Source organism: Engraulis encrasicolus, chromosome 14 (genome assembly GCF_034702125.1).
Source record: "Engraulis encrasicolus isolate BLACKSEA-1 chromosome 14, IST_EnEncr_1.0, whole genome shotgun sequence".
Taxonomy (NCBI): domain Eukaryota; kingdom Metazoa; phylum Chordata; class Actinopteri; order Clupeiformes; family Engraulidae; genus Engraulis; species Engraulis encrasicolus.
Genome location: NC_085870.1, coordinates 38,749,662 through 38,774,367, shown reverse-complemented (window position 1 = coordinate 38,774,367; position 24,706 = coordinate 38,749,662). Strand labels below are relative to the sequence as shown.

The window sequence follows — 24,706 nt, the reverse complement described above, 5'->3', positions numbered from 1 at the left end:
CAGCACAACAATTCACACAACCCATTCTTTTATTGCTTTCCCACTTCCATTACAGTACACATTTTTACTTTAACTGACAGAATGGTTCTGAATATACGAGCCCGTTTCATCTTGAACCAAATATCGGCCAATCCCGTGATGCATTCAGAGCCCCTAGTATGCAGCTGCTGTGTAGGACACTAGAGGTTCATCTGAATCAGAGCAAGACACCATCTAACAAGCAAAGAGGCGAAGTGCTTTATATCATCCATGAACTCAAAGCGTCCTTACAAAGAGTGGAAAGTCCCTTATGGTATGCCCATTGAAATTAGGAGAGAAACAAAGATTAAGGAGTGGAGAGAGTCACAGACAGCCCTTGTGTTCATTTGAAATAAACTATGCACCAAATTCATGCTTGTAAGTGCTTTTTTTGTCATGTAAGAGAATACATAATATTTAAAGAAAAGAAAAAAAAATCACTGTTAACTTCATATTCCCCCAAAGTCCTTAAAAAGAAAGTGTCCCCTTTAGTAAACCAAAATTGATCCATAAAAATAAAACTCTTTACTATCTAACCATGGCAGCTACTGAATGTGGGAGATGTTTCCAGGTATTTTTCAAAGTAGGCACAGATGAAAAGTCTCAGGACCTGCTACAATAGGTGTGGTCTGACGACGGTACACAAGTGCTGAGATGGAAAGTGAAAACAACAGTGAAGGTGAACAAGACTAGCGCCAATGCTGAGAAGAAATATCTTCATCGTTGAAAACACAGATGCTGGGTTATCAGAAAACGAACGGCCACAGCGAAAACAAGTTGAGTAGATTATGAATCAATTATTATCCACTTGGTCACTGTATGTAGGAGAAGGGCTGGTTTGATTGTCAAGGCAGAAGCTGGTTGTGTTTGGATTTGTCTCGTGCCGTCGGGCCGATCTGGAGGTGCTCCGGGCTGGGTGTCCCTGTGCTCACTGTTCGTTCCTCCACTCCAGGTGGACATGCTGCTGCATAGCGCTCTCCTCCAGCTCTGCACGGGGATGGATGGATGGAGTATATTACCACACTTCATATACAGAAAACATTAGATGCCAATGAAATCATATTCATCACAATAGGAATCAATAACACAAAAGTAAAGCACAGTCACTAGTAGGGGTGGGTATTGGCAAAGGGTTCACGATTCAATGCGCATCACGATACACATGCCACGATGCGATTATATCACGATGCTTTGCGATTCATGTACTACTGTGATGCATTGCGATATTTACTTCAGTAAATGTCTAAAATACAGCTTATTTGTCAGTTGCTGTGTAGCTTTCTTAAGTCAGTTCATTCTATTTAAGCATTCTATAATCTGGGAGAGAGCTTAAATCACAACAGAAATATTACCTATTCTCTACTGAACATAATAACCCGTGGCAAATCGAATTTTATTGTTATCAAATAATCAATTGTCATGAATCCATGCAGTATATTGAGAAAATAAGTATCACGATACCTTGTCATGAATCGATGCATTGTATCGTGAGAGTAAGTATCGCGATGCATCGATTTGACGATTATTTTGCACACCCCTAGTCACTAGAGTAATCAATAGTAATTTACACAGTGCATCACCATGGCCATGGAAAAAAAGCCCAATCAACTGGGGGACCTAGTTATCGCATACATGTAAATGACTCTTGAACAGGTATCTGCTTAATGTTAGCAGTGTATAAAACAGTAGAGGTTTAAGTTTAAAGATTTAAGAGTTTAAACATATTATGGAGCATTATGGTACCTACATTGGTACATACCCAACAACAGTAACCATAACCCCATGACTAACAGTGTTAGTACATAACATACACCAAAAAAAAAGGTATGGTAAAATAAATGATGTAGTCAATCAAAAACATGCACAGGCAGAGACTTTAGAGTAAAGGCATGACGGACATGATGCATACCTGCCAACCTTTTAAAAAAAAATTGAGTAGCAACTTATCGCGGCGCGGCAATTCACGGCGCAACAACTTGGCATGGCAAAGCAACGGGGTCGTCGGCGGGCCCATCTGAGAGGCTACTTTGTTTTGCATAGTCTGCCCTACACCTAGGGTTGCCAAATGTCAACAGGGAAGATATGAGACACTTCATTCAGGCAGGGGGGTCCTCCCCCAGAAAAAAATGCTTTTCTTAGATGCAATTTCCTGCATTTTAATGCATTTTAGCCTAACATCCCGTGTATCTGGCAAATAGTTTATCTTGCTCTTCACAGTACTTTGAACTACCATAATTTATTAAACTTTCATGAAAGATTTTTTTTTTTTTGTTTCACACCATAACACCAATAAAATGCTATGATATAGTGTGCTGGAATTCAGGCCTCTAAATTAACTTTACTGATCACCAGCCAATATTGCTGTTAATCTTACTAGTCAAACATACCACCAGTCTGGCTAGTAGGCCTAAGTGGCTATTAAGTTATCCTATGTACCAGCCAAACAGAGCATTTGGTCACTTGGGGGTGTTAAGGAGCTGGAATTGAGTATGAAATTGAAGCATTTGCAGATTATTTTTTTTGGCTGTAGAAGGTACATGTAGGAAAATGTATAATTTGATTATAAAATACAGAGGCATTTCAGTGATTTTTATGAACAAAAAGTTGAATTGTAATGATTCTTACATCATCTCCCCCAATACTAATAAATGGTGATGTCACCTTCTGTGAAGAAGCATCAGCAGTAGAGAAAAAGATAAAGAAAAGTGTTATCTACAGTAAGATAGGATAATATCAGGTTAATATTATTACCTTGGGGGCTAACATCAAAATCACACTTTCAGCATTCATTCAGTACAAAATGCGTCATGTAGTGGCTCTACTGAGGGACGGGGGCTAATGGCCAATGCTCTTGGAACTTCCACAGTAACTTTTGAGGGGCATCGCTTCTTTTTTTCACTTCTCTGCATAATAGTAGGCCTATCTACCCTCATCTGCCGTCATGAGTTGGCTATTGTTCACTGTTCGGCACATATATGATGATAGGATAATTGATTTTATTAATAGATTGCCATACGTGATTACGGATAGTAGTCGTGGAGTGATGCATATTTGGTATGACGCACGACCTGTTACACCTGTTCACAGAATGGGCCATGACTCAGGGGGAACAGTATTCCTATACGGTGTCATGGTAGGTTACGGATGTAGACCTACTCCGAGCACAACCGTTAGAACTATCGCTTTATTTTCCAGAGTTAAAATGATCCGGCGCAAAGGGAAACCGAATTTAGTTTGCTGCTAATCAGCTAATTTATAGCGCGGTCATCGACACATTTTCTCATTCGGAAGTAATCTCGTTTCGGTCCAATATCAAAACAAGCAACAACATATTGCCGTCAAATACGGCGAAACATTGGGTGAATCATTACGACAGACCTCGGCCTTTATTTATTTTCATAAGTTTAGGGATTTAGCAATTGGACGCAATTCACTATTCCCATACAGGCTATTTCTCAAAGTCCATTTACCTTTGAAACGGTGATTTTGACGGTGCTCACTTGTAAAACTACAGCGACAGTACCAAGATGGATAATACATGATGACAGGAGGAGGACACTTGTTTCAGAGATTATAGGAGTAGGCCTAGGCTACATTAACCAGTCTCTCTGCTTGTGTGATTTCGAAGCAAACTTTCTGTCGGCACGCAGCTGATGCCTCGGCTCGAGAGGAGCGCAGCATAACAAATGAAGACATCCAAACTAGCGCTCTGATTGGTCAATATTCCCCCCCACACGTTGCTGGCCAATGGAAAGGCCAGCGCGAGACAATTGCAAGCAGAGCCATGTCTACGGCTCTGTCTGGTTGCAAGTCTACAGAGCAATTTATAAGGGCCCATGAACACACTTTGCTATTGGTTTTTCCCGTATTTTGAAGTGACAGCGCCGTAGTTTGATGTCAAAATCCGTATCTGCTACACAAAATGCGTAATGGTCGGCAGGTATGATATTGATGGCTAATGCAGTTATGCAGTCATTTCCACCAAGAAGATAGTGCTACGCAACCCAAACATCCAGGCCACAGTAGTACGTACCCTCAGCCTCCAGATTAATGTTGAGGGACGCGAGCCTGGTCACCACGTCGTCCTCACCCTCCGCGTCATTATAGTCAAATCCAGTGTAGCCTCCCTGGTCTTCACAGTACTGAATAAACCTGCACACAGGACATGCAGGTTCCAACACTTCATTTTTACATTTACTAAGTCCTCTCTGATAATTAGTTCGAATAGATCATGAAACACAGAGGCGAATGCAGGTAAACGATGCAATAAAACATCACCTATTCAGAGAACAGAGAATAAAACAGCTCTATTTCAGACGAGATTATGTCACCATTGCATTGAAAGGGTTCATTTACAAATGGTCATAAACTTGACAAAAAATGTATTTCAATAACAGGTATATTTTGAGGTTTAAATCATTTTCAAGGGAAACGTGTTATGAGCATTAGAGACAAAAGATGGATAATGCAAAGCCAGAAGTTAATTCAAAACGTCAAGCAGCGATCAGCAGATGTGCCCCCTCACCTCTCCCAAGTAGTATTCTTCTTTAGAATAACAGGGTTTCCCACCACGACCAGCAGGGCTTTGGCTCGAGTCATGGCCACATTAAATCTCTGTGGAAACACACCAGCATCTTGGAATGAGTAAGCGAGGAGGAGACACGCTCAATATTATTTTGAGCAACTGGGTACATATACACCCAGCTGACATGCTAATAGTCTCGGTTTAGTTTCTAAACATGGAGAACATTTTCCTGCACCGCGCAGCATATATTTTCCTTAAATCTCTGTCGCTTGTGATGTTTTCCTTGTATCGCATTGAGGTTAGTGAGTTTACACAGAAATGGCCAAAATGTAGGCGCAGTGCATTTCCAGGCTCAGCAACACAACAGATGATCCTGATAAAACTACTGTAAATAATCCTCCAGCAATAATACAGTACAGCGGCTCGCGGTGGAGCTGGCTGTGTGTGCTCAAAGGCCCTTTACAACCAAGGCCTCATCTTATACAGCCAGGCAAGGCAGCCCGCAAGCCAGTCACCGCCAGTGAAGAGCAGCCAGGCAGCAAGGCACCAAAAGCAGATCTCTGACAGCAGCGGGTCAGTGCTTTTACTCAAGGACACTTCAGCAAGAAGGCCAGGGAAAAGGAGAAGACTTGTAGGGATGTGTAAAGCTCTGTCATCGGTACAGGACCCTTTTCACACTGGGAGATTTAGCCAGAACATATTTTAACATTCTAATGCTGCTCACCTTTTGTAAAAAAATAAAAACTGTACATGCTTTTCATCATTGGCTGCCCTACAATTTAACACTTTTTCCCGTGTCTAATTTTAACTGCAGATCTAACAGATCTTTTACCTTGTGTGAGGCACCTGTGGCATACCAAGCCAACTGATTCAGCCAATTCAGAAGTGCCATTATGGGTTCATGAATCATCAAAGAGATTATGGATACATTATTAAGGTTTTAAAAAGGTTTAAGGAAGACACCAATGTAACCGACGGATGTGCTCTAATCCGGTTTTAATTATTTGATCAGTAGCAGTCTGCCATCCTGTTGCGGAGATCAACCTGATTTATTAGTTTCATCCTGATTTTAGTAGTTTGTATGTCGATTGCATGGCAGTACAATGTCAGAAAATAACATCTGGAATCCTTTCAATGGGAGACTGACCAATGTCCTGGTTCATATAACTCATCACCATCTGTATAACACATAATCAAGCTGGGGTTAGATATAGTAGATGTCGGCACACTGGAAGCTTCAAAATAAAAATGCAAAGATTTTAATCACCAGTGATGTGTGACTGAAGCGTTACGCGAGTGGTGATTACAACCATGCACTATACATGTATACATGAACACACACAAATGATCAACCGAGAGTTTCCATTTAACGACTCATTTATGCATCAACCAACTTGCTGAAGATGATTTCACAAAACTTAGACAAAGTTGCCTAGTCCTCCTTTAATATTCCCCTGCAGTACCTTCTCGTTGGTGAGGAAGCCGATGTTGAAGTCTTGGTCCATCTTGACGTAGTTGACGCTGCTGCGCACGGTGGAAACCATGACGACCAGCCTCTCCTGGCCCTGGAACTCCTCCACTGAGCCCACCTGCAGCGGCACCACACAGCACACACCACTTAATAACAACAACATTACTGCAATCGAAGCTAGGTTTTTAGTGACAGGCTTGCTTTGCCTATATATTTATAGAACTCATCACCCTCGAGAGTCTGCAACATCATAAATCGATCTGGGGTTAGATATACAGTATATGATAAAAGCTCAGCCGCAGCAGTAATGCAAGGTTTGGAATCACAATCACATTACAGAAATACTGTATCTAGCATGGTAATAATTTAATTTAGTGCTATACAGTGCCATGCTGTATAGTGATAAAGTATTTGCTATGTTACCATCTACTGCTGCATAGTGCATCTGTTGGCTGCTCCATGTTTAATTGGAGAGGAAAGAATAGCTCTGCATTTTCAAATATCCAAAAATGTCATTACTACAGATCTCATTCAGGCCTCTTCTACAAACTGAGGACTAATGTTTGTGAACACAGGAAATGTTATATCCAGGGGCTTATAATACAAAACTGGTTCAAGAGTAAACCAGGTTAAGCTTTGTAGTTCTGCCCCTGGAGGGAATGTGTATTACTTTCATGGCATAATCTGTAGCTACCCTGTAACTACACTGTAATAACAATGTCCAGTCTCCACAGGCAACAAAAGTTCTGGAAACTTCAAACAACCCCAAACAAACCGTGACAAACGGCAGGGGAGGGGGGAGAAGGATGAAACACTTCCTGTTTTGTTCAGTCATACACAATCAACAGAAGTGTGGTCACCAACAATCGCTGTGTGCACCCTTAAATGGTGAGTTATATTAATGCATTTCACTTTGACTACAAAAAATATTCTCATCCTGTTTATTTAGTTTATATATATCATTTACATAGTTTTGTATTCCAAACATACTCTAGGGCTCTCATCATGCGCTCAGATGTAAACAGAGACGCTTGAGTTCTGTATAAGCTTTGCTGTAAAAATACAGTTGGCACCATCATTATCCGTGTGTAGAGGTGACAGCACCGTGAGATGAGAAACAGCACCCTACCCTGCCACATCATTGGCATTGGAGGAAATCCATCAGCGTCAATCTTAGTCATAAACACAGACACCTGGCAGTGAGCGTAGCAGAGTAGAGCAGAGCAGATCAGAGGAAAGCCATTGGCATTGCACCCACCTTAATGTCATTCCACTGATCCAGCTCCTTCACAGACCTCAAGGCCTTCTGGATCTTCTCAACCTGTGGAGAAGTACAAAAATATTATATAAGAAAATGAGGACTACAGGCTCTTCTATTAGATGATTTACCTCTTAACTTAACCTGGTTTACTCCTGAATGACTTTTGTAGTATAGGCCCATGCTCCAGTAATGCAGTGTACATACCTAACTCCAGTGATAACCATAACCATATGGTACGATTCAAGTGCACAATGTTTCATGCTTGTTACAGTTTCAGTTACATTAATTATGTACAGATTAACGTTTAAAATTCAGAGTAACATTTCGAAGATCCAGAAAGTTATCCAGTACATTGACTGAAATTAAATCATAATCTCAGTGGTGGTTAAAATATATATAGATATATGTATTTTAGATGCACTAAACAAAGAAACCATACAATAAAGTGCCACAACAGATTTTTTACAGATTCTTTACTTCTGTGAGATCGTCTTGGCAGTGGTATGCAGTCTTGTTTTTTTGTCAGAATTCATATCCAATATATGCTGAGCAAACTAGAGGGGTGTCATCTGAGCAAGCATTACAAATCTCACAGAGACTGCCTGCCAAAACCCAAAAAAACACAATGCCCGTCAGCCAAAGCTCCTGTCGATGCAGTTTGCTATGCACATTTGGTTGGTTTGGCTGAGTTGTGAATGCTTAGCTTTGTCAACGCCTTCATGGCAACTTCAGCCCACAGAACATCTTGAGACACTGAAGTGCCAGCAGAAAAAAATCCTTGATCTTTTATGTGTCAGGTTTTGAAAGCCATGCAGGCCATGGAGTTCTCAAGAATTGAAAATCTATACTGGCATAAAAATACACATTTTTCCATCCCTCACACTTTGAGTGCTTTTCATCTCAGAGTGGCAGCAGTCCATACAAAATGATTTTGTCTACTGTGGTACGTCAAGCCAGATTTTATTTTTTACTATTATTTACTCCCGTCCTCTTGTACTTGCTTGTGGCCTCATGATGCAAGGCAAGACATAATTCATTATAGAACGTTATTTTCTCATTTACAATTGGGATGCTGAATGGGGAAACCCCCCCCAAAATTTGCTCTGCTTAGGCTGACAGTGGGGAAACTTCATTATACATTATTGTATTATAATTATTGCACATGATCAAGCACACTATTGCAGTGTGATTAAGTGAAAAAGCTCATGTCGTTCATTCATAAAAGATTTCTACATGGGCCCACTACTAGGATGGAGGTGAGGTGTCAGCGGAGCACGAGGCCACAGGCCATAGGGGAAAATGGCAGTTACCGTTTTGAAGTGAAATGAACCCAAAGTGTCTGCTTACCTGTTTCCTGTAAGGAGCGATGATGCCGATGTCCTTGGAGGTGAGTTTGGGGACGCCCTTCTTGCCCTGGGTCTGCTTGAGCTTGCTGAGGTAGCCGATCAGGGTCTCCACCTCTGTCACGTTGAAGAAGGAAGGGCTGTTTGCCTCTCTCTCGTCCTTCCCCATCACCCCATGGAATATAACTGGGAACCCCTGCAGTGGGACAGAAGATTCAGAACAGTCACCAACGTTAAAGTAACAAAATGTGAAATGTAAAAACCAAGCAACAAAAGAGGAGGTAGCCGAGCGACTCCTTCCCCATTACCCTGTGGAATATGACTGTGGGCAGAAGCAAACAGTCACAAACGGTTTAAGTCGTAAAAACGTAGCAATAGCAGAGTAACTGAGACTTGAGAAGAATATAAAAGCATGAGAAATCGGTTGAAAAACACCTGGACCTATGCGTATTGGCCTTAATATCTCCTGGATTTCGACTTCACCCAGAGCAAACAAGTACCCGAGTAATATTATCTGCAGTCTTCTGAGCGCTCTAAGCCCCTTTGTGTCTGCTTAAAGTAGCACTTAGGCCAGTGATCCACTATGTGTGATGCAAGCTTTGCTTTAAAAAAGGTACACTGTGTGAGATTTTTAGTTGTTTATTTCCAGAATTCATGCTACCCATTCACTAATGTTACCTTTTTCATGAATACTTACCACCACCATCAAATTCTAAGTATTCATTATGACTGGGAAAATTGCACTTTTCATACATGAAAAGGGGGATCTTCTCCATGGTCCACCATTTTGAATTTCCAGAAATAGCCATTTTTTGCTGCAAAAATGACTGTACTTGGGCCATACTAGAAAATATTAGTTTATTAATTAGTGAACTTTCATGAAAAGATCAATTTTGACAATAGGCAACCCAGTTTCAATGAGCAGCATAGTTGCAGTGCCCTTTTTGACCATTTCCTGCACAGTGTACCTTTAAAACACCAAGCACTTCTCTGTACTCCTTGAAGATGTTTTGATAACTGTAGGCTAGGCTTTAATGATATGTGACCAACCACCAGAAAACAGGCCGCAAGTAGGCCTGGGCAAAAGCTGAGGTCTTGAAGAGGCTACTCAATGCTTCAGAACACAGTATTCATTTGTCTAAAAGCATACAACGGGCTAACTTCATTCACTTTTCTACGAGCGAAACACACTTTCAGAGCTGAATTCTCTGCCATTCTCATATCCAAAGGCCACAAATTCTTCAGACATTACTGGATTGCCATGTGTATCGTCATAAAGCTTAGAATCTGCACTCTGAGATTCTATGATTAATTCAATATGCCCTGGGCCACTTGCGGACTGTATAGCCTACCTCCGAGTCTTGCTTGGCTATTGGGCACTCACTTCACCATATGGTCGCAACGCAAGGTACATTTGCATGAAGTTGGATCGCCTTGCCACAATAATGATCAGGAGCGAAAGATGGATCATCAGAGTAAGGCCGGTTTGGCCTTCAGTTGCACTAAAGTTTGTGAGTGAAATGGTCTCTTAGAGCTCTGTTTTTTTATTTCCTTGCCGTTACAACCCCATGGAGGGTTGTAAATGGTTCCTGGCTTTCACCTTGTTACGAATCGATGAGCCCCTTAAACGTTTTGTAAACACTTAAGGACTGAAAGAAAATACTTAAAAGTCTACATTGAATACATTACTCTATACTGCAACTGAATCTAACAAATAGTAGCCTAGCATAATCAAATCTAACAAATGTTGAATACTCACGTCTCGTCACTGTGTGTATAGTGGTTAAATGGTCAAAAGAATATAAAATAATCCATTATTACAGCATTGAGCATTCATTAAGAGCTTTCATGATAGTTAAAAACACACTATTATTTTTCTCATTCATCATTTCTTCCATGTAGTACACATTCATTATTGCATGTTATTGGACCCTTTTTTCCATCTCCTTGATGTGAAAAAGCTTTTGTAATTTATAAATGATTTCTACATGGGCTACTACTAGGAGACAACAGCAGCAGCAACAGCTGTGGCTTGCTCCTGCACAAGTTTTAGCTAAATCTTTTTAAGTTTGCTTTAAAAAAAAAAAAAAAAAAATCCCATCTCACCCCACTCCTCCCTAATAACATGTCCAGGGATGCCGGGCTAACTGGGAGAGCAGTCAGGTGAGACAACTCATCTCCATAGCTGTGAAGCTTTGGAAGCCATTACCCTGGCCCCGTGTTCCTTTGTGCTGCTGGTGGAAGTTGCTGTATCCGACTTGGCTGTGCTATTTAGCTATGCAGTCCAGCTACAAATTTAATCACCCCCACGGTAACTGTAGACGACTAGTCCGTGTGGGCTTGTACTGGCTTGTTGAAATCTTATTAAACACACTTCAGCCTATGTTAATTACTTCTTGCGAAAGGTGTGTGTTTAACGCAGAGAATGAGGTGCGTTGTCTGCACGCATGCACAGACACACACACACACACACACAGACACATGCGCACAGCCATACACACACAGGCACACACGCACCCATATGCGCACACACATGTAATTATAGAGAGACCTGACCTGAATCTTAGCAAAAGGGACCACGGATTCGAGAGAAACCTGTGCACACAGACAGACAGACACAGCTGCTGCATTCAAATGTGCTGAGCTCCTCCTGCTCCCTCGCTTTAGTGCCACACACACACAAACAAGCAAATAAGCAAGAACAGGAACCACTTCTCCCTGTATTTCAGTAGGTAATTAACCATGGAAGAAGAATGAGTGGCCGCCTGTATGTGCCCACGCCCGGGTGGCGTAGGACACAGGGTATTAGCTGTATTGGCCATTCGCAACATAACAGACCTTCTTGGGCAGGTGCTCCCAGTTGCAGAAGGCATCACGGTCCATTTTGTTGGCAAACACCTGCAGCTCGTTGTCATAGAAGAGCTCATTAGGCATCTTCAAGATGGCTGGGTGAGACCTGGGAGAGGAGAGGGAGGGAGGGAGCAGACACGCCAAGCAGACAGGGGGATGAGAGAGAGAGAGAGAGAGAGAGAGAGAGAGAGAGAGAGAGAGAGAGAGAGAGAGAGAGAGAGAGAGAGAGAGAGAGAGAGAGAGAGAGAGAGAGAGAGAGAGAGAGAGAGAAAGAACATTGAGAGAGGGTGAGAGAGGGAAGAAGAGCGAGTTATAGGGAAAAATGGAAAAGGCGGGAGGGAGAGAAAAAGAGGAGGGGAAGGGGACAGAGGCAGAGAGGAAAGGAAGGGAATGGAGGAAGAACGGGAGGCACAGACGGAGAGAAAGAAAAGGAGGGAGGGAGAAGGAGGAAGAGGGAGGGAGGGAAGAGGAGAAGAGGGGGCAGGGAGCAACAGGCAGAATTGGAGATGAGACCCTGAAAATGGCAATGACACACAGGACGAGATAATTGTAATACGCTTGCTTACTGTGGCTATGTGTGTGAGCATCAGGGGTGGAAATTAACTTTGTACAGTAATGTGAACCATTACCAGGAAAATGAGAAATAAGTCGTCAGTGAAAAATCTATAATAAATCAACCAGGGAATCAATAGCAAATCATTATTTTTTATCTGAAATTCAGCAACTTAATTTTTCAATATTTTACCAGCTTTTAGCTGCTGCTGGATGGAGATCTCCACCTCCCATAATTATTGGCTGGCTTAGTATGGGTGTGCTTTTGTGTGCACGCATAATAGGTTTATGTGTGTGTGTGTGTGTGTGTGTGTGTGTGTGTGTGTGTGTGTGTGTGTGTGTGTGTGTGTGTGTGTGTGTGTGTGTGTGTGTGTGTGTGTGTGTGTGTGGTGTGTGTGTGGTGTGTGTGTGTGTGTGTGTGTGTGTTCTCCCACCTGTAGTTGCGCAGCAGCTTGGTGACGAAGCGGCCATTGTACTGGTGTGTTTCTGGGCTCTTCTGGTAGACAGGATTATGCTTCATCAGCCTCTCCAGCAGAGAAAGACCTTCACATCACACACACAGACACAGACACAGACACATTCAGATAAACACACATAGAAAGACAGACAGACAGACAGACAGACAGACAGACAAACATGTGCGCACACACACAGGCGTGCGCGCACACACACACACGTGCGCGCGCACACGCACGCACACACACACCAGCCGCACGCGCACGCACACGCACACACACACACCAGCCGCACGCGCACGCACACACACACAAACATGTGCGCACACACACACACACAAACATGTGCGCACACACACACACACACGTGTGCGCACACACACACACGCATGCACACACACACACGCATGCACACACACACACGCATGCACACACACACACGCACGCACGCACGCACGCACACACACACGCGCACACACACACACACGTGCGCGTGCACACACGCACAGACACACACACAAACACACAAACACGTGTGCGCGCGCACACACGCACAGACACACACACAAACATGTGCGCAAACACACACATGCGCGCGCACACACGCACGCACACACGCAAACGCACACACAGACGCACACACACACACACACACACACACACACTCTACAAGTACAAGGTCACCAGTAAAGTACTGACGACTACTCACAAAAGAGAGTCAAGACTTCAGGGAGCCCTGCTCCCCAGTCTCATTTACCATCCAGCACTTAGATGACTTTAAAGTCCCTGACAGAGGCGCAGAACAGAACCCTCTGACTTACTTAGTATGCAACGTCTCCACAGCAATTCATACTAGCCGAGTAGTCTGGGGTTTTTGTGTTTTTTTTTGTTGTTTCTATTTAGATGTTGCAAGTGCTGTACTAGATGAGAGATATGGAGGAGCGCATTTAGGGAGTTTCATCAGAGATAAATATATGTTTTGGCTGCTAGGAGTGCAGAATGTGAAAACACACTGAGGCTTGTTTGCTTGCTCTGCCATTGCAGACGTCGTCTGGCTTTAAAGGGACAGTTTGGTCAATTTCAACATGCAGTTGTAATGCTCACACTACCCTGGACTTGTCAGTGCCTGAGATTTTTTCTTCTTCTTCTTCAGCCGTTTCCGAGATCCTGGTCATTGTAATGGGGGCAGCTCTTTGTTTACATTTCAAAAAAACATTTTTATTTATTCCCAAAAACATCCAAAAGGTTATAAAACATCAGCAGACAACTAGCAAACAGCAGTACCTTTTGGGAAAATATTTGGAGTTGGCCTATGTTTCATTTTTTAAAAATGTAAACAAACGCTGCCCCCATTAGAATTGCTCATATCTCAGAAAGGGCTGAGCCGAAAAATGTGGCATCACCAGGTACTGACAAGTCAAGGGTAGCGTGAGCAATACAACTGCATGTTGAAATTGACCAAACTGTCCCTTTAAGTGCTTGCAAACGGGCAGTTTTATCAGCAACCACCCACCCACCAACGGCAAATGTCTTTGGACAAGCAGATTTGTCCGCAGAGTAAAACATCAACAGAATCTCCAAATAGATGTACTGCATATGGACAAAAAAAATTGTGAAAGAAATTAAATCAATTAGTGTCGTTCATCAACATTGATCAAAATGTTCAAAGATATTTTAAAAAAAAACTGGAATGGGAAACTGTACACTGCATGCTTTACGCAGTGTGTATTGTACACACGGAGATATACAGTTGCTTTTGTGGTCTTCAACTAAGATTGTTCATCTTTATTCATGCATGGTTACTGGAAATAAAGTTCAAAGTTTAACAAAATATTGCACATGTTGCTTCATGTTAAATGGATATTGTTTTGTACAGGTGTGCCTGAAGACTTTTACTCCATTATATTTGTAGTGTACATGGGCCGTGTTGAAGGGCCCTTAATGCACGCCGTACCTCCTGTGGCACGCTGTAATAGACATTGAAAGTTAATTACCATAGTACTACACTACTATGACAGTGTACGGGGCCTTTAGTAATACATTACGACGTGGTCATTGCCATTCTGGTAACAGCTAATTTATAATGCTGTGTCTTAAGGGGTTAATGAGTGTTCAGATCAGCAAACAGACGATGAATGATCAAACATGTGGTTCAGTGAAACCAGTTTTTTTATTATTTGCTTCATGTTCCATGGCAGCATGTGCAAACACATTATCTAATACATTAGTTTCATCCGTGAGTATTTTGCATCAATCATGGCATTTCGTAAACAAGCATGAAGGCAGAACAAAGCATCGCCTTTTGAATGCACCATTTGGTGAAGTTAACACAGTAATATTCAAATGGGCAAGTTTAGATAACCTGACTCTCACCAGCTGGTATGTTTCGCCCTCGTCTTGTATTGTGTATTGTAGTGTGTATTGTATTGTACACACTGAGATATACAGTTGCTTTTGTGATCTTTAGCTAAGATTGAACTTTATTTCCAGCAGTGTTAATTTCGTCAACCATGACTATGACTAAAATATTTCGTCAATGCCCTTTTTTGATTTTCGTCATTTAGACTAAGACTAAGACTAAATTGGGAAGGCAATGACTAAAATATGACTAAGACTAAAATTGATTTTCGTCATTGTGACTAAGACTAAGACTAAATTTTAAAAGCTGACGAAATTAACACTGGTGTTAAATAAAATAGAGAAAAAGACCACCAGTGTGTGAAGAAGGTTTATTCTGCACAGTGTGATATATGTTAAAAAGAGAAGCAGTGTGCGGAGAAGGTTTATTCTCTACAGTCAATGGTATATGTTAAAAAAGAGAATCAGTGTGTCGAGAAGTTCTATTATGTACAGTGTTGACTAAAATGACTAAAAATCGACTAAGACTAAAATTGATTTTCGTCATTTAGACTAAGACTAAGACTAAATTGGGAAGGCAATGACTAAAATATGACTAAGACTAAAATTGGTTTTCGTCATTGTGACTAAGACTAAGACGAAATAAAAAAAAGCTGACAAAATTAACACTGATTTCCAGTACCCACGCATGAATAAAGATGGACAAAGTTTAACAAAATATTGCACATGTTGCTTAATGTTAAATGGATATTGTTTTGTACAGGTGTGCCTGAAGACTTTTACTCCGTTATATTTGTAGTGTACATGGGCCGTGTTGAGGGTGTTTTGCTTCATTGTACTTTCATCGTTTGTGGCTGTGCTTGTGTTGTCTTACTGCATGTTGTGTGCCTTTCAGCTATACTATGCTGTGCCCTGGTGTGTGTGCTGCCTATTATGAGCCGATTCATTTCATGCGGTGTCAACTGGCGTGTGCTGTGACTTTGGCTATGATGTGTTTCCAGTGGGATTTTGTGAGCAGGGCAAGGTGTGTGTGTGTGTGTGTGTGTGTGTGTGTGTGTGTGTGTGTGTGTGTGTGTGTGTGTGTGTGTGGTGCGCCTCACCTAGTCCATGGCCCAGTGCAATGGGGGAGCGGAGGATGGGGCCCAGCTGCTCAGGGTCTCCTGCCAACACCAACTGGCCCTTCTGTGGATGCAGCAATCCTGGCACACACACACACACACACACAAGCTCATAAAGCTCACACACATGTGCACGGTGGCAGTGCCATAAGGAGCAGAATATCGCGCACAGGCGTGCACACACACGCGCACTCACACAAACGCGCCCGCACACACACACACACACACACAAGCTCATAAAGCTCACACACATGTGCACGGTGGCAGTGCCATAAGGAGCAGAATATCGCGCACGCACGCACACGGCAGTGCCATAAGGAGTAGCATATCACACGCACACACACACACATTCATTATTTCATCAAGAGGAGGAGCATGTGTGCCTGGCAAATTGAGCTGAAGAATCCCCAGCATCCCTGTAAATGAGCCAGCTCTGGGGGAATCTGATGACAGAGCTGACTAAGTGTAAGCCGTTAATGACACACTCTCAGATGTCTGAATTACACCGTAACATCTCGCATTGTTTTCACTTGTTGCTTCACACGCAAACCCGAAAGTCCTGTCAGGAGGCGCTTTGTAACGAAAACAAACTCTGGTGAAATTGTAAACAAGGCGTGACGGATCGTAATTTTTTTCACCCACGTACAGAAATGCTCAAAATCAGTCTTAAGGCAGAGCCAAACGAACCTGACGTGTGTAAACACGAACACACACGGAGCCTTAATTGCTTCATCAAGAAAAATTGTTAAAGCACCAACAGTCGAGATCCCTCACAACTGGTGCTGCATCTTAATGAAGGAATGAAAGTGTGTTTCCAACAGTATAACAGCGTCAGTGTGGTGGGGAACCAGGGGCCTCATTTATCAAGCGTTCTTAGGCACAGATCTGTGCGTAAAGCGTGCATGCAATCATTCCTGAGCAAAGTGTGGGATTTATGAACATGTACTTGAACGTAGAAATGTGCCTAAATCTACGCACACCTCAGACCATGCGTGCCAGTGGAAGAAACACGAAATTGCAAACAAGGTACCGTGCAAGGTACAGTTTACTTTGAATGACAATGGAGTATGACAGTGTGCTATTTTACAGTGTTTTCGTCCATGTGTGTCTCCTTCTTTTACTTATTTTGAAACACTGTCCTCCTCCTGTCGAAAGCACCTCAACTTCTACCGCGGAAATGTGTCTATCTCCGCACGTCCCGCCAGCGCTTTGACTGGCGCGTGTGTCCGCGTGTGTTCATGATGTGTCCAAACAGGGTGGCGCCTTCGAATTAGCATGGCATTTGAATATATTTTAATACCATATATGGTTACTTGGAGGCGTTTTGGGATGCAAATTACCCCGAATGCGCGCGTGCACAGTGATTTGGAAGGTGTGGGATTTATCATGCAGACGTGTGCGTAGGAGCAGCCAATGCACGTTTGATAAATCCCGATTTTTCTGTACTTGCGAACATTTTAAATTTCACTCGTAAGACACAATTTAGAAGACATTCTACGAACGGATGATAAATGAGGCCCCTGGACTTTAAGGATGAAAAGTCAAAACGCCCCTAAAAAGGTTGCTTGGAATAGATAAGTACTGAGTTGTTAGCTTTTAAGGGTGTTTCTATTTTTTCGACCATACATACAGTTTGAGAGCGAGTATTTATGCCTCATTCAAATTGGACTTAATTTTGTCAATATAGCTCATGGGGGGGCTACCCAACGGATTTAAATGGGCCTGCACCTTGGCTGCACACCAATGAGTCCCCAAATGATTTTGAGAGTTGAGAATAGATGAGAAAGGTACTTGTTGTTAGCTTGATGTAGGTGACTTGAATTGAGACACAGCTCTCTCGCTGATTTGAATAAGATAAATGGCTGGAGCAATTTCCTATCATGGTTACTGTCGGAGATGGTCTTCCTGGACTAGTGTGCTCTACAATGTACCCGCAATCCCGATGAGGCACTCTGGTTCCACGGCTTGTCCGGCCTCATCCACGAAGATGTGCGTGAAGTGATCCTTGGGGAGGCCCCCAGACACCAGCCTGTGGGGGAACAGCCAGCAAATGGTTGCACTTTCATTATGCTTACTCGACAGGGACGACACACATTACCCAGCATTTCATATTGAATTTAAAATGTAAATGTGTGAGCAGGACTAGGAAATGAGCCCATCTTCCTGTGCGTCCCCCTAGTGGGTCTGTACAATAACACATAATAGAGCCCTATTAGAGGATAACTTCAGGGTAGAGTGAGCATTACAACTGCATGTTGAAATTGGCTGGACTTGTCAGTACCATCTTGATTTATTCCCAATAACATCCAAAAGGCTATGCAACATTAGCAGACAACTAGCAAACAGCAATACCTTTTGGGATAATAATTTGAGTAGGCCTATGTTAAGAAAGTTTTTAATGTAAACAAAGGCTGCCCCCATTACAATAGCTCATATCTCGGAAAGGGCTGAGCCAAAAAATGCAGCATCACCAGGTACCGACAAGTCAAGGATAGCGTGAGCAATACAACAGCATATTGAAATTGGCAGAAGTTATCCGGCTATACAAAGACACTACAACAGGAGAATGACAAGAAGATCCAAGAGAAGCCTTTGTCAGAGCCAAAATCAGATCCGTGTTTACGGTCCGATTTTGTAAGGCATCACTTGGACGGTTGAATTTAACCCCCATTTAAATTACCTTGACATTAAAACAATTGGTTAGAAAAGATCAGGTCAAATTCTTCAATTCTTTAATTTAACTCTCATTCTGGCTGTGAAAAGACTATGGCCTGACTTTCAATATGTTCCGCAGATTGTTTCCTCCAGCCTCCAACCTCCAACCTCAATGTTATGGATGATCCAGCTCAATACGAGCTCAGAAGTTATTCTTACACAATATTGTGCAAAAACTAAATTCAGAAGTTACTCTCTCATTTACAATCAGGATACTGAATGGGGGAAAAGTCATTCTGAACTGATTGACAGCAGGCAAACATTATTATTTCATTCACTGGAGGGGGGGGGGGGGGGAAGCTGGATAATAAGGGTGGAGGACGGAAGAAACGATTGGATTGAGTAGCACTCAGTGTGTGACCTCCTGTGACTGTCCAGTTGTCTACAGTACATTCTGTGGTCCTACCTGCCGGCAGTGACCAGGGTCGTGACCATGACCTTGTAGTCCATCAGAACATTCTTGTCAGGGAAGATGAAGGTCTCCTTCTGCCCATCCCAGTTGCTGTGTTTCTACCAGCGAGACAGACCAGAGACCAGGGACACGTGAACTATATAAATACACTCCTCACAATAAGTTAAGGAAACTGTTATTTACACTCGCCCCAATTGCTGCTTTTTCTACCAATGACAGAATAGACCAGAGGCAGTCGACTAACCAAAGTATGTGTTTGAATTATGTTATGTGATCATAACGGAAACGTACATCATTGTTGTCAGTGGTTACATAACATTGCACTTAGCAGATGCTTTCATTGGAAGACACTTGACTGTGAAGGGGGGGGGGGGAAATCCAGTTTATGAGAACTAATCTGTCCCTTGATGCAAGTATGATAAATTAGTCTTATTAGTCCACATTTTTTTTTCCATTTAACGATTTTTTTTTTGCTTCCAGACATTTAGATCCACACTCCTCTTCAGAAAACAAAAGGCCAGAAGTTGCTCTCTAGTCAGTAAAGTAAAGTGGGAGGTTTTGGCAGCAGGGCTGTATTACAAGGGCGGTTTTCATCACGCTGACACCTAGTGGCCCAAAATACACAAATAAAACATTACTCTTCCCAACCCAAATAAAACATCACTCTTTCCTAACCCAGCATTACTCTTACCTTTCCCAAGCATTACTCCAAGCTTTCCCTCAGCACTTTTTAATTAAGGCACGTTGAAAACAAACACCTCCCACCTTGACCAGGTCCCTTGGAAACATTAAGATTTTGTATTGACATTTTACAATAATTTCTTAATTGTAAAAATTGTAACAAGTGGTGCGTTGGGGTGGGGGTTCATATCATATGATAGAAAGACTATATTGTGTTGCTTCAAAGAGAATAATAGAAATGGGTCTCTGATACTGTCTAATCACACCCCGCACCGCACCCCACCCCACCCCACATACACACCTCTTCCCCAAAACACTGCCTTTGAGCCCTTTAACGTTCTCTTCTGTATTGGTGTGGATGCAAAAGAGCATTTTGGGTATTTAACAAAACCTCTTAACCCTGGACCCTAACAAGGGGCAGTAATAAAGAATAATTTACAGAATAGTTATTTTCAGCTATGCATCATCAAAATGGTTTAAGGTTATTATAACTATCTACAGTGCTAGACGAATGTTAAATGTGTGTCCCTACAGTCCCACGCCCGAGTTTAGGCATCAGGCCCGAAATCTTTCAGCCCTACTGATGTACGGTCTTGCTTTAAGGACTGACTCGCATTACGTCAGACAGAGGGTCCAGGAATGTTTTCTTTTTTTTTCAAAACGGCTCTGTCCAGATCATATTAAAATAAAAAATAAAAAAGAATGAAAAAAGCCAGAGATTGATCGGCTCCATATACTGACTCTGAGCCTTTCCTGTTCCCAGCTCAGTGTACTTCCTGTCTCATTACCGTGAGATACTGTGCGGGTCGAGCCCAGAAGTCAGGGAAACTATTTGTATCACACCAGAGACTCATGAACGCCGAGACGGCAACAACAACGAGAGAAAAAAAAAACGGGCACACCAAAACAAAACAAATGCCATGCTGGCTCCATTCTCCTTGGAAACCCAGCCAGAGGGAGGGATTGGTAGATGGCAGGGTGCCTCTTCTCTCTCTCTCTCTCTCTCTCTCTCTCTCTCTCTCTCTCTCTCTCTCTCTCTCTCTCTCTCATCTCTCTGCTTATCCTTTATCCCACCCCATCGGGGGAGCAGGCTAACTATAGTGCAATCATATCACATCAATACATCAAAAAGAGCACTGGCAGAGGCGCCGACACATTGAAATTGGAAACTAAAGATGAACTAGCCGACAAGCTGTCCTCATGCGACACTTTATCATCAGTGTTTTTTCCCCTCCTGAATGGAACAACCAATCCGATTGCTGGAGGGTTGGAGGATGAATGCTGTTTACCTCAGCATGGGTTCGAGTGTGTGGGCTTCCACTAACGAGTGACGATATGACTAGAAGAGCTGCTAACAAACAAATAAAAGAAAAAGTCATGCACTGATGATGACTTATGGCCGAAACGTGTTTGGGTTGGACATTGTTTTTTAAAAAAAGGAAGAGAATTGTTTTTCCCTTTAATTTCATTGTGTTCTCTTTTGTTTTTTACCCACACCCAAAATCGAATTGTATCCTGGAAGTAGAGCACAGCTCTGCTTTTCAGATGATAGACCAACGTCGCTGACTCCACACAGTAGCATTTACTGGGGTCGCATCTGCCCCATATTATTTATTTTGCTACAGTGCTTCATCAGGGTGGACTTTTATGAGAATATTTTTACAGATCAGAACTTGGCAGTCTACCAACCAATCAAAACAACAGGGTTAGATGCAGTGTGTTGGTTGGCAGGGATATGGCACAAGTACTAGTTTTCAGAATGAATCAAATGCATACAAGGCAGAACATTACTCTATTCCATGGAATAATTCACCAGATGTTTGGGCAGTTTAGTCCTGGTATGGTGGGACAAGTGGTGCTTGTAGGGGTGCATAGGGGTCTCAGCAATATTTTTGGGGGTAGGGTCCCAGTATGGTGGAATAGGCTCTAAGGGGTGATTAATTGTAATGATGAAATAGGGACAGGCCTCACCAGTAGTTTGGGTGGTATGGTCCTTGGCTGGTAGATATGTGGGTGGTGTAACTACCTACTCACCAGTAGTTTGGGTGGTATGGTCCTTGGCTGGTGGATATGTGGGTGGTGTAACTACTCACCAGTAGTTTGGGCGGTATGGTCCTGGGATGGTGGATATGTGGGTGGTGTAACTACTCACCAGTAGTTTGGGTGGTATGGTCCTGGGATGGTGGATATGTGGGTGGTGTAACTACTCACCAGTAGTTTGGGTGGTATGGTCCTGGGATGGTGGATATGTGGGTGGTGTAACTACTCACCAGTAGTTTGGGCGGTATGCTCCTGGGGTCTCGGCTGCTGGCGTAGAGGCGGTAGATCTGGTGGGCATCCACGTAGCCCAGCATGCGCTCACACAGCAGGTCAGAGGCGCTGTTGGACGGGGCACAGGCCAGGATATGGGCAGACGAGTCCGACATGTGGATCTACAACAACAAAAGAGATGTTTGTTCACAACAGTGCTGAGTGGATATAGGATGATCGGCAGGGAGTTCTGGAAGGTCTCAAGAGAGATGAACAGACCAAGGATATGGATCACTGGAACCATGTCGTGTGGTCTGATGAGACCAAGATAAACACATTTGCTTTAGATGGTGTTAAGCATGTGTGGTGGTAAACAAGTGAATTTTACCAAAAAAGTGCATCATCTGGCTAGTCAAGCATGGTAGTGGGACTGACATCGTTTGGGGATGTATGAATGCCGTCAACATTGGAAATCTGAATTACATCTAAAGAAGCATGCATGTCAACATGCACTGTGACTACAGAAGCAGATCATGATACTCTCCATAGGATTTCATTCAAAACTCACACCCATCTATTTTAGCCAGGTGCAGACTCAAAATGTACAATTTCAATGTACTGAAAGGTTGAAACACACACCGATGACCTCCGTTTTGATCCCTTTTCATTTTGAAATGATACAGTGAATGTAGTTGCTACCAGTGGTTCTAAAAAGCATTAAGCAAAGGCTGTGAATACTTTTGTAAATATGATTTCTTTGTTTTATATTTTTACACATTTTCAATTTTTTCAAATTTCAAAACAACTTGTTTTTCACATGGTCATAATGGAATAATTTGTGTAGGATTTTGACAACAGAGATTCATTTGTAGCATTTGGAATAAGGCTGCAAGATAATAAAATGTGAAAAAAGTGAAGCGCTGTGAATACTTTCCGGATTGACTGTATCTGATGCTTTTATCCAAAGTGACTTAAAGTTCTTTTTAGTACAAGGTATTGGTTAGTCCCTGGAGCAGTGTGGGGTTAGGTGTCTTTCCTTAAACCGGCAACCCTCTGATCTAAAGCCCATGTCCTTAACCACTAGGCCACGGCTGCCCCCTATCATCCATGTATGTGATCATGGAGTACTGAGGGATTTTGCATATCACAGCAGATTCTGGAACATACAATGACTTGTACTGTACATCACAGTAGATGGAAGCACTGAAGTGAGTTAGATGTAGAGCTGCTGCGCTAGTCGTGAGAGAGACAAACAGCCAAAAATAGAAGAAGAGAGCAGCTTCCTGAACCTGATTGATGGCCTCCACCAGCGTGACCGTCTTGCCGGTTCCCGGGGGCCCGAACACCAGGTAGGGAGCCGGCCTGGAACCCCCCGCCAAGATCCGCTGGATAGCCGCATTCTGCTCCGGGTTGCTTTCCAGGTCCCGGTTAGATATCCTGGCAGAACAAAATAGAGGAATATAAATAGATTTGAAAATTATAGAAGAAGCGCAACACTGCTACAGTTACGGTCAAGGTTTTTATGTGAAAGCTGACGATGCTTCTTCTATCATTTAACTTCCATTGAGATAGCTGCATCTGCAAACAAAGATTCAAGCTGTGCAGGCCACCTCCTCCATTGTACTTGGAATACAAATACATTAAAATAAATAAATAAAAAAGTAGAGTGAGCAACAGTTCCTGTAAACTTTTTTCTTTTCCTCTTGCATCGTTCCAAATTTGCAGTAAATGTCTATTAAAACTTAACTAACGGGACTTCCGGCCGGCCATGACGCGGATGGCAGCATAAAGCGGTAGCTCCCGAGTAAATTTATATTTCAAGCCCTAATTCATTAAATTTCAAACAGAACTATAATTTACACATTAAGGGGCAAATATGGCAGGTAGGGGCCAAAAAGACTCGAAAGAACCCAGGACACAGAGGCAAACAGGGACTCGAAATACTGCTAATCCAGTCGAGGAGCCCACGGCTAATTTGGATCTGATACTTCGAGAGTTAAGAGAATTCCGACAAGATAACAAATCACAGATGGAAGAAATCAAGGAAGAACTTGCCAGAACCAACACAAAGCTGGAGGAAGCCGAAAGTCGAATCGAAAAGGCAGAAGAAAGAATTCAAAATGTCGAGGATATTGTGTCTGAAATGCTAAAGCTACATGCTCAGATGGAAGCGAGGCTAACCGACCAAGAGAGCCGCTCACGGCGTGATAACCTTCGGTTATACGGGATCCCAGAGGGGGCTGAAAAGGTCAGTACATCAGTGATTGAGTTTGTGGAACAGTTGATACGGGACAATCTTGACGTTGGCGATACAGCCCTGAACATTGAGAGAGCCCACCGCTCACTAGGAGATGTGCCCCCACAAAACGCCCAGCCAAGATCTGTCGTTGTTAAATTTGCCAGCTTCCTGACCAAAGAGATGGTTCTCAGGAAAGCGTGGCAAAAGAAAGGCTTATTGCTGGATACAAACCAAATTAACGTGGACAATGACTACCCCCCGAGGATTCTACATAAAAGAAAGGAGTATGCGGCGGTTCGAAAGATCCTCAAGGACCATGACATCAAGTTCAACACGCTGTTTCCTGCCCGGTTGAAAGTGCGATATCAAGAAGGGGAGGAGATCTACGACACGGCCGAGGAGGCAACAAGAGATCTGGCTCGGAGAGGTTTCGACATCGCCGCCCCTGTCAAGCAACC

The 24,706-nt window shown here is 42.9% G+C and overlaps 1 protein-coding gene across 1 annotated transcript in view; it reads right to left on the bottom strand.

Annotated features, from left to right (window-relative positions):
• Window positions 1-11: 11 nt before the first annotated feature.
• mov10a (Mov10 RNA helicase a) overlaps window positions 12-24,706 on the bottom strand; it is a 46,637-nt gene continuing 21,942 nt past the window's right edge. Inside the window, exons 10-22 of the mRNA XM_063215699.1 lie at window positions 23,299-23,446; window positions 22,030-22,191; window positions 19,073-19,176; window positions 17,883-17,980; window positions 15,934-16,032; window positions 12,455-12,563; window positions 11,457-11,574; window positions 8,623-8,814; window positions 7,273-7,335; window positions 6,007-6,132; window positions 4,544-4,632; window positions 4,052-4,170; window positions 12-1,005 (exon numbers count right to left, since the gene is read on the bottom strand). Of these exons, the coding sequence (XP_063071769.1) occupies window positions 947-1,005; window positions 4,052-4,170; window positions 4,544-4,632; window positions 6,007-6,132; window positions 7,273-7,335; window positions 8,623-8,814; window positions 11,457-11,574; window positions 12,455-12,563; window positions 15,934-16,032; window positions 17,883-17,980; window positions 19,073-19,176; window positions 22,030-22,191; window positions 23,299-23,446 (1,486 nt within the window). The 3' untranslated portion in view covers window positions 12-946. The remainder of the gene's footprint in view (window positions 1,006-4,051; window positions 4,171-4,543; window positions 4,633-6,006; window positions 6,133-7,272; window positions 7,336-8,622; window positions 8,815-11,456; window positions 11,575-12,454; window positions 12,564-15,933; window positions 16,033-17,882; window positions 17,981-19,072; window positions 19,177-22,029; window positions 22,192-23,298; window positions 23,447-24,706) is intronic.